Source organism: Pseudochaenichthys georgianus, chromosome 6, assembly GCF_902827115.2.
Source record: "Pseudochaenichthys georgianus chromosome 6, fPseGeo1.2, whole genome shotgun sequence".
NCBI classification, from domain to species: Eukaryota; Metazoa; Chordata; class Actinopteri; order Perciformes; family Channichthyidae; genus Pseudochaenichthys; species Pseudochaenichthys georgianus.
The window spans coordinates 7,454,933-7,471,410 of NC_047508.1; the positions used below are offsets into that span (position 1 = coordinate 7,454,933).

At 40.2% G+C, this 16,478-nt stretch overlaps 1 protein-coding gene across 1 annotated transcript; it reads left to right on the plus strand.

Annotated features, from left to right (window-relative positions):
- The first annotated feature begins 8,479 nt into the window (after nucleotides 1-8,479).
- On the plus strand, nucleotides 8,480-16,478 carry ska1 (spindle and kinetochore associated complex subunit 1). The gene is made up of 7 exons (XM_034086025.2): nucleotides 8,480-8,734; nucleotides 9,814-9,899; nucleotides 9,980-10,095; nucleotides 10,623-10,717; nucleotides 12,328-12,456; nucleotides 13,748-13,917; nucleotides 16,156-16,478. Exons 2-7 carry the CDS (start codon nucleotides 9,818-9,820, stop codon nucleotides 16,302-16,304), a joined length of 741 nt encoding a protein of 246 aa, XP_033941916.1. The 5' UTR covers nucleotides 8,480-8,734; nucleotides 9,814-9,817; the 3' UTR covers nucleotides 16,305-16,478.

Sequence of the window (16,478 nt, forward strand, 5' to 3'; positions counted from 1 at the left end):
TTGAAATAAAAAAGGAAAGTGAAACTTATGCTCGTCACCCTCTCCCTCCGGTCCACATTAATACTAATGATCCCAAAGATTGTATGAACTATGAAAATATCTTAAAATAAATACAGATGTATTTATTATAAACGTTAGTCCTTAACATCTATCACTGTGTATATCACCATTCAAACATCTTTTAAAAGTTGAACAAACACCACACAGCTCAGTAAAGACTGTGAGATGTTGACTTTATTTGATCATTTCAGTAAAAACTAACGTTCATATTTCTCTTTTGATTATAATACTGATGAACGTTCAGAACAAAGCACTTTGGCAACTTACCACCTATGTTTTAAAATGCTTAATAAGCACCGTAACTTTCATGATATCATTTCTCGGTCATAATCGGTTGTTTCCGTGAACAGCCGACTGTTGAGTGACGGCAAATGCTGCGGCTGCAAGGCATTGTGGGGCAGCATGTTCGCTTAGGGAGGTCTAGTGGTTCCTAAGCTAAAGGAGGTTATAAAGGAAGTTTGAAACCTCCTTTCCTATCATTCTCATCATTCTAGAGAATTCGAACGGCACTTATCATGGCTGCCACTGAGGGACTTCCGGGTCATTTCACTCCTTTAGGAAGGTTCCTAAACTAGATGGACTATTCGACTTCAGCCCCGATCTGCAGCTCTGCCCGATCTGCAGTGCGCATGTGCGAGATGGTCCGCCATATTGGACCACTCCGGACGACAACCCAAGTAGGACAACATCGACACAGTGGCTTTTGGCAAAGCTCAAAAATAAAACGAGAGAGAGATGAGTTATTGTTATTACAACGTGACTTCACTATTATTTAACAACTCTTTGTATTGGGTTATTTTATTTGGGGTTAAGTACATTGTCAGAATAGGTGAGAACTGAATTTAACTTCTGTTAGACAGCTATCATACTGAATAAATATTTACTGTGAATGTGTGCAAAAATGTATGGCATATAGAGGTTTTGCATATGACGTCACGGGTGACGCGGCGTCAGCCCAGCGGCCATACTGGAGTACCAAAACATACACCGTAATACTCATAGCCTACCTGTTTTTTATCGGACATATAATGGTGAACTTCTGTGCTATTGTTGGCTGCGGCAACAGAGGTGATCGAAACAGGGGGCCAAAGTCATTTTACAGGCTGCCGGCGGTTATAACACACCAGGGTGAAGCAATGTATGCACTTTCAAAGCGTCGACGGGAAACATGGCTCAATAGGATCGGACGGGAGGATCTCAAACCATCCAACCACAACTATACTCGCGTTTGTGGGGATCATTTCACGTCAGGTAAGTGTCAGGTTTTACATACAAACATTCAAAATCAACATACAACCCACTTACTAAGACATGTATCTTAACAAGGACATATGAATCCTGGAGTCTGTGTCATCGATCGACATATCAGATTGTGGAGTATCTACAAAACAAAGTCATTACTTGGCTCAGGTCATCTTCACACCAGTCTGTCAATCCCCTGCAGTGCTTCGTTTAACTGTAATTTAAAGAAATCCCTCCCCCTACTGGCCATTTGATTATATGTAAACAGTAAAGGCTGTACAGTCCCTGGCACCTTTTCAGAGGCTTTTGGTTTCCTCAATTATTTGTTATGTTCCAATGTCTTGACACCAGCATTTTAAATATATCTAAAGTCTGACTTCGCCTGTCAAAAGAGGTCAAATTTGTATTAATTAACAGTTGCAAATGTATTATCTTTTCAATTTACACACGGCATCTATTGCACGTCTGTCCGTCCTGGGAGAGGGATCCCTCCTCTGTTGCTCTCCCTGAGGTTTCTCCCATTTTTCCCTTTAAAACTGGGTTTTCTTTGGAAGTTTTTCCTTGTACGATGTGAGGGTCTAAGGACAGAGGGTGTCGTATTGTCATACTGATATTCTGTACACACTGTGAAGACCACTGAGACAAATGTAACATTTGTGATATTGGGCTATATAAATAAACATTGATTGATTGATTGATTGAGTTCACCCAGGATATAACTGACCTACAATCTGATTTATTTGCAGGTAAACCAGTGGCACTTTTTGACAAAAATCATCCTGACTGGGCACCGTCTGTCAAATTGGGCCACGAGAAAATTACAGCACCTTCCCCTGCTACACATGCCAGGTATCAACGCGCCAGAAAAAGGTCATCCATCACACTACTTGATCTCTACAGCATGGTGTCTGATATTCCATCTCCAGAAGAGCCCGCACCGGTCCTGGGGAAGAAGAAGGAATGATTGAACCAGAGACTGGCACTGCAACTCAGACTGATTTGACTGGTGAAATGATTGACAAAATGTCATTTGAAATTAATAATGTAACAACAGAAAATGTTAACTTAAAAGAAAAGCTTGTAATATATTACCAATGTATTTTTTACTTTCTAAAGATGTAGATGGAATTACATTGATGGATAAAATAGCTGAAGTGTGCTGCGACCTGAATAATGTGTGTGATACTGTAATACCCGTTGATTGAGCCTTTACATTCTGTTACACCCCAATCAACCCATATCAGATTGAAAAATATGATATGTTTGTATTGTAATTATTATTACATTATTGTCAATGTTGTACTTGGTCAATTAAATGTCTTGATAATCAAAAAAGTGATTTGGGGTTTGGTTGTGTAGGGGAATGTTTGAACAATTATTTAAGATGTTTTCAGGCATGGAAGATTAATGTTTTTCTCTCAAGTTTTCTATTGTCAGATTGGACACATCCCAAATTGCTTGAATGTGGTTTCAGACCTGCACTGCGCAATAGAATAGTACTGGTAGAATATTCAAGCTTGGGTAAATACATTTGGAAAAAAACAATTGAAAGGGCAAAGTATTATATTTATTACAGGTTTCCAATGTACCCATTGAAAAAGGGTGAAAAATAAGTATGCTCCTTTAACTGTAAGCTGCAGAGATCACCTCACATAACAGAGATACATTAACATTGTGTCCATATTACAGTTTTTTTCAATGCTAAAACACATTTTTTGAAAGCATTCACAAAACCATACACACAAAGTGCAAAACACCTCATATATAATCACATAAATATATACACTGTCATTCAGATTGATTAATACTTCTGTTTCTTTTGAGAGGGGACATGCTGATGACATTTGTCACAATACCAGCTTCCTTTGGGGGCAACTGTTATACCAATACATTCAAAATGAAACCAGGTAGTTTCACAATTTGTGTTATCACATCCTATCATGGGAAGCTTTTCCTCTCCACGACAAAGGCACCATTTGGGTACCAGTGGTTGGGTATCGGTTGGCTGAGTCAGAGTGGCACATACAGCAGGGTCTGGTATCAGGCAGAGAGGCCTTTTTGGTGCAGTAATGGAGACTGGTGTAGTTGCACTGGGAATTCTGGTGAAGAATTGCCCACTCAACTCGAGGAGAATGACCTTCTGAAAGAATTCATGAGCTTTGGGGTATACCTTCTCCCAAAAGTCAATATCTGGGGTTATGCGTTCAAGATGAATCTTTCCATTCACCCACAGAACAAAGTCAGCATATTCAACATCGCATAGAAATAACTGGGTCTGCCCTTGATAGAAATAGGCATGGTCTTCTTCAGCCTGTCCTGTCCATCACGTGATTCCAGACATGTATGGTCTGACGGTGCAGCAACACAGTAGGGGCATTTAATTTCCAAAACACCTACACCACAGCACTTGCAGGACACAACACCATCTGGAGTAGCACCTAAATATGGAAATGTTGGCGATATCACGAGCCCAGAGTCCTGGCAAATGAAACTGTCATGTTGATTCATAATTGTAATGTAATCTTCACGTGCTGATTTCTCGTGATTACATCCCCATTCAGTAGCTGCAGTTTTAAATGTTGTGGCTTCTGGGTAACAAATAGCTTTAATCAAGCTAAGCGATGGTTTACTTGCACTTGTTGAACATGCTGCCTTCATACGAGATGCTGTAATCCGCCCAGCTCTGTATCGATACCAGAGTTTGGATTTGGCCTGTGTTTTTGTTGCCTTCTCAATGACATCCGCCTCCGGCTTGGTGATAGCTACATTGATCCCTTGGCAATGTTCTGTAAGCGCTTTATGGTCCATTTCTAGGCAGTTCTCACTTTTTAAACTAGAAAGCGGCTTAGGAAATGTTGACAAAGTCACTTTTGGGACAAAATCGGCATTGTGTGGAGCTGAGATTGTCAATATTGCACACTTCCTTCCAGTAGATTTCAGTGATGCCAGGAAAGACTGTTGCTCAGCATCTGTCGCTTTTGGAATTTCCCTCGAGTGACGTAAAAGTGGTGGTGTTGTTGTTGTTGTTAAATTAGCTGCATCACCAAGACTGTCAATTGCTTGGCTTAAACGATTCCTTCGGGTTTTAGCCGAACTAAAGTCAATGTCAGCAACAGGGGAAGGTGTTACATCCTTCACTGATCCAGGTAGAAGCCAATACGTCTTTTCCTGGGTAACTGTCTTGGCATCACGTATCCGTACAGATGTTTCAATGTAGAACAGGAGAGATGCAACATGGGTACATGTCGATCCCAAACCAGCCTTGCAGTTAGCTGTGATGACGGCACCATCCTTCTTCATCAGTACCCACGGACATGTTGGCGGCAGCCCAATACTCTGAGAATGCAATACCTGAAAAATGAAATACAAAAATATTATTGGATTGTTGACTATTTAGAACCACCAATATTTTGGTCCAACTTTACTTTCAAATACTGATTGTTTACACAACCAGTGGGTGGTCAGCTCTTGTCATATTCCTATGCTAGGTAGCCCATAACAGAAGCTGACAACCAAGAATAGGTTCACAACTTTTGTAATTTAAATATATTGCAATATATAATAAAGCTTTAGTTATAAAGACCTTTTCATAAAGCACGTGTAGCTCAAAGTGCTTTACAAAATGTCACACATCACAAGTTAAAAATAAACCACAAGAAATTCCCCTCAGATCAGATGTTAAGACCTTTACAGGTACATGCAGCATAGCAACAACATATAACATTTTAACAGGTTAAGAGACAGGAGGAGGTAAAAGGTATGATAATAAAAATAAATAATAAGACACAAGACTAAGTTTATTGATGCAACGATATCCCTATAAATTAAAGTAAACATAAATACAAAGCTGGTGTTTAAAAATGTCCACTGAGTTGGCCTCTGATATTTCTTGGTAGCGTAGTGGATAAAAGCAGCCTCACCCATTTTATTTTGGGGGACTTTAGGGATATTTAAAAAGCCAGCTGAAGAGGACCTCACGAAATATTTACTCACTTTTCCAGCTATTACCATGGGAGCCTGCCTGCAGACCTCCACTCTCAGGACAGTTCCGGTGCAGACCTCCACTCTCAGGACACCTCCACCATAGATATATATAAACACTAGATGGCTCATGGGAGATTTTCCAGCGTAGCTGACTGGCCGCCATCTTGCTACAGTCAACAGTTACTCTGATTCGCGTTATGGTAGCTGTTGTAAGGTGAGTGATCTGCACAAAAATACTCTTAACTCGCTGAAATCTTGACTGATTTACAAACGGTTTGGTTTATTATAAACATTATTAGCATGGCTATGATACAGGATGCTTGGACATGTTGAAATTGCAGCTTTTCTTTGTGTATGTGGTTGTATTTATTAGCTGGCTAATAACAAGAGGCTGTCAGTGAGACCTAGTATTACAAAGTTCACCCAGCAACTTTACACCAGTGGGAGAGGCAGAACTGCTCTTTCTTTTCAACATAACTTAAGTTACACATGATTTATTCCAAGTGGTTTGGCTTGTTAAAAACATCTTGCATTATGATACAGGAATTTGCTGGCTTTGTGTTTACAGAAGTACCTGACTATGCCGGACTTTTGTGCAGCCTACGGATGCTCCAATCGCCGCTGTCTGCAAACAAGAACCCGTGGGATCACCACATATGTTTATGTTTGCTCAGTCTAATAAACCCATAACATGGTTGTGAAAGAATACCAAAGCTGAGGCTGGACGATGATTGATTATTAGTGTGCCATGTGTCACTGTGTGTCTTATTGGTTTTGTGGTATACTGTATTTTATTTTATTGTGTGCAAGACACATTTAAAACAAATAACCTTGAACCTTGAAGCCCCATCTCTCCCCACCTGCTCCTGCTTCCTACATGCCCTCCACACCACACCAAGTTGTTCTTCTTAATAATAATAATAATAATAATACATTTATGTTGGGGGGCCGCCTTTCATAACACCCAAGGACACCTTACAGGGGCATAGGGGCAATATAGGGAACAATTTAAACAGTGGATTTTGTGATATATCAGCCGGGGTGAGTCAAGACAAACCACAAATGGACTACAGAAGGACATATGGTACAGTTTATATTATTCTTGGTCTTTTTTTAATAACATATTTCAAAGGTTCTGGATTTGTTTACAAATCTAGAAACTAAATACAAAACTAGGATGATATGAAGATCTCATGTCAAAAATGTGTGATAAATTAGACAGAACTGGCCTGTCTGTGAGCACATTTTATGTTGGTTTGGTTCTTCTGATAAAGGTGTGAATATCTAAATAATATACCAACATATGCTATTGTCATTAGTTGTGTCCCTGTTCTTCAAGCTAAGGCATTGCTCAATTAACAACTCTTGGTTTACAGAGTGGTAACATGAGACCGATTTTTATATATAAAATATAAATGTATTTTAATTTTATAATTTATTTATAATTTATTTTAAATATTGACAATATAATAAAATAAATGGAAATATATACACCGGCAAATATTTAATATAAATACCTTGTGTGTGTGTGTATAGCTATTGCTTTATCTGATTAATGTTATTTTCATATGAAAGTCCATGATTATAAGTATGCAGTATCATAACTACATCTTTGATGTTTATAAAAAACCAAACCGTTTGAAAATGGGTTGAAAATTGAGCAAGCTATGGTTATTTAAATAGTAAACCATAATGTTATGAATGAGAGCACTGCCTGTAGCAAGATGGCGGCCAAGTGGCAACGTCGGTCTCCATTGGCCAGCAGCGCGTGTGAGCCATCTAGTGTTTATATATATCTATGACCTCCACTGTCAGTACAGGAAGTGACGATTCTGACGCGTTTTTTCCCGCCACCGAAGGACTCGGAAGTTTTCAAATCACAATGGAGACTCATCACGGAGGTGATGAGTCCGCCCACCGTGCACTTTGGGTCGGCCCTGGTCAAGCCCTTTTGACCCCCCCAGCCTGGTTCTCGTAATAGTTTTTCGCTCAAATGACACCATGGAGGAATGTAACGGGAGTTGACAGGGGACTCTGCCCTCCTCACGAGTGCCTATTTTCGGACACTTTTTTTCACTTTTCCCCAGTTTTATTATTATTTTGGCTATTTCACCCGGTTTCTACCGGGGACATTGCCCGGTCTCGGGTGTCCCCCCACGGCCTGTGTCCAGTGTCCCCCCCCCTCCACACTCATCCATATATTAACGGATTTTGACAATTGTTGTTGCATTTTTCTCCTCTCACTGATCGAATGGCAAACGCGACCCACTGTCGGAGGGCCTCCGCGCCGGCCGATATGAAGTGTGACCCAGACGCACCGTCCAGGGGTCCCACGGGTCCCGCAGCGGGGTGGAGGTTCCCAGCTGGAACCTCCCCACCTCCGCCGCGGTGCACCCGGCAAACACGGTTGTTTCTCGAACCTTCCACTGTTGTCTAGCGGGTGTAACTAAAATACAAGATGTCGTATTTATATATATAAATATATATCTATATAGATATATATATATATATAGATAATAAGTGTCAAGATCCGATTTTATTTTGTATTTGCGTGCATTTCCTGTTTGGAAAGTGGCACTGTACTGATAGTGGTGATTTTATTTTGGAATTCTTAGCGTGCACTTCCTGTACTGACAGTGGAGGTGTCCTGAGAGTGGAGGTCTGCATCGGAACTGTCCTGAGAGTGGAGGTCTGCAGGCAGACCCTTCTCGTTATTACAGCCACATCTCCTTGATATGCAACGCAAACGTCGCGGATCCACCCGGATGTGAACTGGTTATGTGCATCGAGTCCTTTGTACGCCTTCATTTCCTCCATGGTGTACAATGGAATAGGCGAAAAAACGAGGTAGTTCACGATATCAAAGTAGGAAAGTGAAGGCCATGAATTTATGTCGGTGCTGTAATCATTAACGGGAATCAAATAAGGGTCCACCGAACCAATCGAAGCACATTTGTCTCTGTAAACGCACGGTCTTATCCTCCGGGTTTAGTGATTCGTAGTATCCTTTCATTTTCGCCATTTTTGAACGCTCCCGCCATAGAGTGGTACTCCAACATGGCTGCCGCGAAATCCCGTGACGTAATTAGGAAGTTTGTCTAACAGAAGTTAAATGCATTCCTCACTTATTATGATAATGTACTTAACCCCAAATAAAAGAACCCAATAAAAGAGTTGTTAAATAATAGTGAAGTCACGTTGTAATAACAATAACTCATATCTCGAGTTTTCCTTTTGAGCTTTGCCAAAAGCCACTGTGTCAATATTGTCTTACTTGGGTTGCCGTCCGGCGTTGTCCAATATGGCGGACCATCTTGCACATGCGCACTGCAGATCGGGCAGAGCTGCAGATCGGGTAGTGACAGTGACACCCATAGACATATAAAGAGTGGAACCGAGAAGAAGAAGAAGAAGCAGCAGAAGCTGTCAGCCTGAAAACACAAGCTGTGTAAGTTATCTTCATGAAACACACTTTAAGTGTCACTTACACACAGATAGTTGTGTTAAAGTGTCTGACATAGTAATGGTGTCTGTTTTTACCTGATAGCTAACGTTAAGAAGTAGCTGTTAGCTGTTAGCTCACTACACTGACCGGATAAACAGAGGAGACTAATGTTAAGTTACGTTAGAGACTAAGTTCACATCTCATTAGGCTGAGCATCAAAGTAAAGGGAAACCTGAATTAAGTATTGGTCCTGATTTGCTGTGTTCTTCATAACGGGAGATTCATTGATGTTTTTGTTTTACTGGAAGTTCGTTTTACCAAGTTACTGAGAAGCTAACACAACAACTGCTTAAAACACTTTCAGAGTTTTCTTTTTTACACAGATGAAAGTATAGGGTAAGTAAGGGGAGGGAGAATAACTCTAAAATTGTATTTCGTTACAATTACATGACATGTAATTACTAGTACTACTATTATTACTACAACTAAAAACATGTCATCAGTAAACCTAATCTAAGAAATGTAATGTTTTTACATTACTTCAAAAGCAAAGATGTAGCCATTATTTAACAACACATTAGGTGTCCACTTATCGTATAAAAAATTAAATGGAAGCCAAAAAGGAAATTAGGGCAGTAAACATACCTATTCCAAGTATTAGACAACAAAATACTGTCATTGACAAATCAGATAAGGTAAGATGTCGTATAGCTCGTAATGGGATACGTTACCTTTTTTTGTACACTATTAATCACATTTCATTTGTTAGACGCTTTTATCCAAAGCGACTTACATACTGTGGACAATCCCCACAGGAACAATTTGGGGTGAAGTGTCTCAGGGACACAACGACATGCTGACTGCAGTGGGACTCGAACTAGCTACCCCCTGATTCGAAGTCCAGTACTCTATCCACTTAGCCACTTAGCCCACATTACATGTAATCCGTTATTTCCCAAGCCAGGTTATTGTACATATTACCACACAAACCTGAGGTATAAAGTATTCCTAACTTGTATCAATGAATTGTAGCTGGGAAGTGTTTTTATTTGTACTAAAAATGTAATGTGTCTTCCTTCCAGCAACATGTGTGATCTGCTGGATGTCAGCGTCCACATCCATGACAGGATCTCGTCGCTGCGCAGCATGCTGGACCTGGCAGCTGTCGGTACGATGCTGATGGGGTTCTGTGTTTCTGTGGGAGGCTGAAATAGTGTTATAAAAAGTGTCCTTTCTCTTCACATTTAGAATTGCCTCAAAATAAGATAAAGAAGCTTGGACAAGAACTGTCGGTTGTGAGGGGACTTCTGGAGCAGTTTGAGAAATGTGTTGGTCAGCAGAGAGAGGAGCTGAGGCATCTGAAGGTAACGCTGCTGTCATCCATTTATCAGCCATACTGTCTTTTTCATTGTATTCAATGTATTTAAGAATGGGCATTGCACATTAAATAACAAGTGCATTTGAGTCCATCATGTAAGAAAGATATGTTAAACATAATGCGTTTTGGATCTAAGTAGAATATATTATATAAATGTATTAAACAGTAAATTGCTCTTATTGTGTTTCTCATTCATATTTGTGTTATTTTTTTATTTACATTACTTTTTCCAACCCACATTGTGAATGTTTGACAAGAACAAAGTATATTTGTGTGCTATTTGTTCAAACAGATTGTAACTTAGGTGAAGATCAGACCATATTTTGGGATACATGTATACAGAAATGCAGGTTATTCCAAAGGGTACACTTACTTTGCTTGCCACTGTACATACTATGGTATTAATATATGATGATTAAATTATTATTATTATATACAGCATTTTAAAGGGCTTCCAAAAAAAGCAGAAAAAAAGACCTCAATCCAGCGTAATAGTGGTTTATTTTGTTTCAGGAACTTGAGGAGTCATTCAAGGAGAATGTGGGGGGTGTTCAGCACATGAAGGACAACGTTCCTGCTCACATGCCCAAGAAGAGAGGCCCGGCAAAGTGAGGACTTATATCTGATCTCTTCAATAGAACTCGAGCTGTTGTGTTTTGAATATGGAATACAGACGGCTCTGTGACAGGGCTGCACCGTTCATCAATCATCATCTATCAAAATAGCAATATGGACAATATTAAAATGGCAATAAAGGCCGTAATTGTTCTAGGACAGGGGTCTGCAACCTTTTTGACCAAAAGAGCCATTTCGCTCCTTTTTCCCAAAACATTTTTTGTCTGGAGCCCCAAAACATATTTCATAGTTTTTTATTGTTATATCAGACAAAAACTACAGGTTTTTTTGCATTTATTAGGCTATTTATTACATGATATAAAACTGTTAACCTCTAATAAGAAACAAAGAACTTTTATAAGGAGAATTCAAAATAATACACAGGCCTACTTTAAAATAAATTAAACACAGCACTTGGGGAGTCCTCTGCACATTTGAAGGGGAAACAAATATTATTAAAATGGGCCCACTTTGAAATAAATAAAACCTATAGCTGCACCCTAAAAAGAGTTAAAGGTAGGGTAGGTAAGAATGGAGAAACCAGCTCGAGTGCGCTAGAATTTGAAAATACACAACCGGAAAAAATATGCCTCTTCCTTCAGACTTTCTTACAGAGTCCCTCCTCCAACACACACGAACGCACACATGACCAATGAGGGCACGACATAAGTTTGTGCCCAGAGTGCTACGGCTTCCAGAGATTAATTTTTGTATGTATTTAATGTCAAAGCATTTAATATATTCATTGCTATCGGGACGTTAAGAGCATTCCATTGAATATAACAAAAAGTGTTTTCTGAAATAAATGACATACCCCATTGAATTATGACTGAAGATCGTCAGCTGTCTTCCTCTCCCGTGTTGTTCCTCGATGCGTAAAGGCTGCACCACCGTTGACAACGTCTCTCTACATATCAAACATACCGGTAAACCAGCATCGCTTGCTGTGAAAGCAGACAACTCTGTCCACGCAGAATTAAATCCTGTGTTCCTCCGGTACTTTTCTTTGATTTATCCATAGTTCGCTCATCGAGCCGGGGTCAGGTTATTCGCCTCCAAGAAAAGGCGCTCGCGCGGGACCGGAGCAGGATGTAAATAGTCCTACAAATACTTTTATTTTATTTCCTTCTTATTTTTGTCTAAGCTCAAGGGAGCCAGAGCAGAGGGCTTAAAGATGTCAAATATGTTTCTGAATTGAGGATCAGAATGCAGCATGATGTCCTGGCCTACAAATTCATTCCTACAAACCTACACAAATATCTTAGGTACAGATCCTCTTGAAAAAGCCCACCCTTGTACATCTTTCAATGATAATTATAAAAGATGATGGAAAAAGGAGCGAAATCCTGAATCATTTTGCAATAGCAAGTATAACAGTATATAGAATTCTTTTTGAGACATGTAATATTTTGTTAGTGTAAAATAAAGGTACAACAACTTGCATCACAACATAAATAAATGAAACTTGTAGAAATAGCAGTAAGAGAGAGCAAGTCTTTAGTAAATAAAGTCAATGAACTATTACATAAAGGACATATTTAGTGTTTTTAGTCTACTCTGGAAACAGCCTGACTGTCCTGCCTGTGTCCCTGTCGTGTCACAGTGGGGGGGAAGCTGCTCTGAAGCAGGATGAAGCTGTTCAGCCAGCGCAGCAGTCTGTGAGAAAGAGCAACAAGAGCTGCATCAGAAGCATGGACGTCATCACCTTGCCAGAGTTTGAGAGCATCCCTCAGTAAGTACCCCCCCATGATATGATTATATGATAGATGTTGTTTATCAGTTTTCTGGAAAGCAACCATTTACTACAGTTATTTATCTATAAACCTGCAAGGCATTCTAGTGATGTGAATAACACTTGATAAGGCTTGGGAAACCATCCAAGAACATTTAGTACAAATATTAATGTTTTTTTGAGAATATAACATTGGGATTACTAATACTACTGAATCTTCTCCAAAAAGGTCCAGAAGGAATAATATTTAACCCCGATGTCAACATTTCTGCTCAGGTCTTTTTGGAATTACACTGCACCGTATTTGTTAATAACCAAATGGAGCACACAAAACCAGTTATACGACCAGTTATTCCACCAATAAAGAAAGAGTGGAGTGGTGCAGGGATGATGTATTTTTGTAGGGCAACCCGGAAGTTAGCATCACATCGGCTCCCTTGACAAAAAGGATTTTGGAATGTTGATACTTAATAATCTCCACAAGTTGACACCACTTTTAGATATGGTTGAAGCATAAATGCAATTTCTAAAATGAAAAGCTAATGTTGCTATTGTTAGTTACATCACGGTCAGATGACCTTACGTCAACACTGCTAAGCTAAAGGTGGCTAGTGTTCAGCGTGATGACATCTAGTGGTTCCATTCAGCCACTTGTTAGCAACCGCTGTTTTTAAGACGCATAGAAGATTCGGATGTTAACCAGTGGGGTAGTGACTGATGTATTTTATGTTGTAGAACAAAACATGAAAATCTCTTGAACTTGTGTTTACCACAGACCTTATTTTAGGCCTAACTAAAAACACGTTCTAAGAATCGTTCACTTCGAGATGAGGGAACAGGAAGTTGTAAAATGCTGCCTCATTTCCAGAACTCGATCGTGCACCACCCTATGTATGACAGTTATACAAAACAAATCTTATGGTGTAAAGTTTATCTTGAAAGGGTTCCTTATTCTTATTCATATTAATAATATTTGCACTGTATGTACACAAGACTTTCACCGCGAGGCTACCTGCACATTTGTATTCTTATTATCCCTTGTGTACAGTAATACCTGTGTTTCTTTCTTATTCTTTTGCCCGAATGTCCCTACTTGGAACAATAAAGCTCCATCTTATCTTATCCTCTGTACGCTTTACACGTCCTGCATTTGTTCTGCTGTAAGATAACTAACTCTCTTGAATACCATGAATATCACAACTGCTTTTAGCATGTTAGTTTTACTGTTTCTTTTCATGATGATGGTGACCCATGTGATTATGTTAAAAATAATACTTTGTGTCCCAATCAGGTACATGAGAGGACGGGTAGCGTACGATCAGATGAACGCTGCGGTGCAGAGCATCAACACAGCTGTGACAGCAAAGTACAAGATCCTCCATCAGTCCATGAAAACTCTCACCAACTACACACGCAAGCTGCACCAGCGCTTCAAGGAGCAGGAGACCAAAGACACCAAAGGTACTGCTAACACAGTCCGATAGCTTCTCCACAGAGGCAGATCCAGGAACAGTTCGGAGGCGATGCCCCTGATTGTGAATTATTGTTTTGTGTTTCCACTCGACCCGAAAACTGGTTCAAATCAGGCATCACTTTTAGCTTGGCCAGCACAGAGCATCAAGAGACACATCCGTCAGAGGCTGGGGGCGGAGCAACAACAGCTCATGGTGAGAGTAGAAAGTAATGTGGCCGAGATCAAAAAGTGGCTAGAACGTGACACACACATTTTTGCTGTCATTGTGTCATTTGCTGTTCTCACCGTTTTTCTGTTCAGCTGTATAAGCTGGTTTTTTTAGGGGGGGGGGTTTCTAATTATTCCAAGTAATATTTTTGTTTGTTTGATCTAATTATTGATCAGTAAGAATTAGGGGTGTAACGGTTCACAGAAGTCACGGTTCGGTTCGTACCTCGGTTTGGGGGTCACGGTTCGGTACGGTTCGGTACAACAAGAAAAAGCAAAAAAAAGTCCCAAATGCATAATTCCAGGTTTGTTGTTATTTATTTTTGAACAGTAGTGCAAGTTTCAGTTTAAAAATAAGGAACTCTGACATTTTGAATAATTAACTGCATTAAACAGTTAAAAACAAACCACAAACAGCACCACACACTCAGATGGCCATATTATCTATAATGGCTGATGTCAAACTAAAAGGTTTCATCAAGCTGTAAAACTAAAAAGGATGTCTTGAAAATATTACATCATAAATAATAAGAAAGTGTTTCAAGAGCGCAAAGTCGTTGAAAAAAGATGCCAAAAGCTTCCGTTATTTATTTTGGTCTCTCGGCTTTCATGTCTATTGGCTTCTTAAAAACAGCGGGGATCAGCTGTTGAACAGCTGTTGTCTTTCGCCGGGCTCCGGTGATTGGCAAATCTGGGTGATCCCTTCTGGTATGATTTAGCATGTTTGGCGTGTGTTGCCATTAGCATACCGCACCGCTGTAGAACAACGCCGACACACCGTCCTCGTCCGATCCACCACTCGCACACTTCATCGTTATTGTAGTCCACAGGGAACCCGAAATGTTCCCACACAGCTGATTTAAAAGAAGCAGGTGGGTTCTAGCTCCTGTGTGTTATCTGAAATCGCCATACTAACTTTTCTTCTTCTTGTATTTAGTTCGTTTTGTTGTTGTGTTTCTTCTTGTTCTTCATTTGTTGTTTAAGGGCGGCTGGCAAACAGCTTTTAGGCGCAATACTGCCCCCTGGATTATAAATAGTGTAGTGGATACTGCCCTGAAGGACAGACTTTTTTCCCACACGTAAAAAAAAGGCGTATTCGTCGTGTGACTGCATGCACCGAACCGTGATGTCCGAACCGTGACGGTACGGGACGAATACGGATACCGTTACACCCCTAGTAAGAATGGCTTTAGTGGCTACGCTTACATAATTACATTACATTGCATTTAGCTGACGCTTTTATCCAAAGCGACTTACAATAAGTGCGTTCGACCAACAAGATACAAACTTGAAGAAAACAGAATCATATAAGTACATCAGGTTTCATAGAGCTAAAACATTTCAAGTGCTACTCAACTGGCTTTAGATAAGCCAGTCCTTTATTAGTATATAAGTGCTTTGTTAATAGTTCTATCGCTCGAGGTGGAGTCGGAAGAGATGAGTTTTCAGTCTGCGCCGGAAGGTGTGTAAGCTTTCTGCTGTCCTGATGTCAATGGGAGCTCATTCCACCATTTTGGAGCCAGGATAGCAAACCCACGTGTTTTTGCTGATGGGAACTTGGGTCCCCCTCGCAGTGCGGGTGCAGCGAGCTGTTTGGCTGATGCAGAGCGGAGTGCACGCGCTGGGGTGTACAGTTTAACCATGCCCTGGATGTAGGAAGGGCCAGATCCATTCGCAGCATGGTACGCAAGTACAACATCATCGATGTTATAAAAGGGTAACTTCATATCATACCATCCTTCATTAACAGCACTCCGAGTCAATTCAAACAAAAGAATATATACATTTATAAGGAAATAGCATCATGAGAAGGTACAGACAGTGAGACAGTGGATCACCAGTTTCAAGCACCAGCTGCTGTTAGGGAACAGTACATTAGCTAGTTGGGGAATTTATAAATACGTTTTTTTATATATAAGTAATTTTTTTTTAAAAGGTGTGGACTTTTCTGAAAAGATAGTCATTTTATAATTGCAGTCATCTTTTGACTGACTCTGGCTGTGTGAAATGTCCCTCAGGTCAGAACTTCGTGGTGGAGGAGGACATCCGAGAGTTTTCTAAGATCAAGGTGGACAAACGCTTCCAGGGGATTCTGAATATGCTGCGGCACTGCCAGCGCCTCCGGGAGATGCGGGGGGGCGGCCTCACCCGCTACATGCTGCTATGATTGATTCACACTTTGACTTTGCATTTAATATACAGGAATGTGTGCATGTATGTATGTTGTTGTGGTATAAGTGAAAATATCCTTTTTTTCCTTCTATGTTTTGTATTATATCGTTACATGTGTAAACAACAGTTTGTATTTTCAGGCAACCAGAATAAAAATCTGAAGAAGGAA

Coding starts and splice junctions, on each gene's coding strand:
- ska1 (XM_034086025.2), top strand. CDS start 9,818: ATGTGTGATCTGCTGGATGTCAGCGTCCACATCCATGACAGGATCTCG. Junction 10,718..12,327: donor AAGAAGAGAGGCCCGGCAAA/GTGAGGACTTAT, acceptor GTCGTGTCACAG/TGGGGGGGAAGCTGCTCTGA. Junction 13,918..16,155: donor GGAGACCAAAGACACCAAAG/GTACTGCTAACA, acceptor AATGTCCCTCAG/GTCAGAACTTCGTGGTGGAG.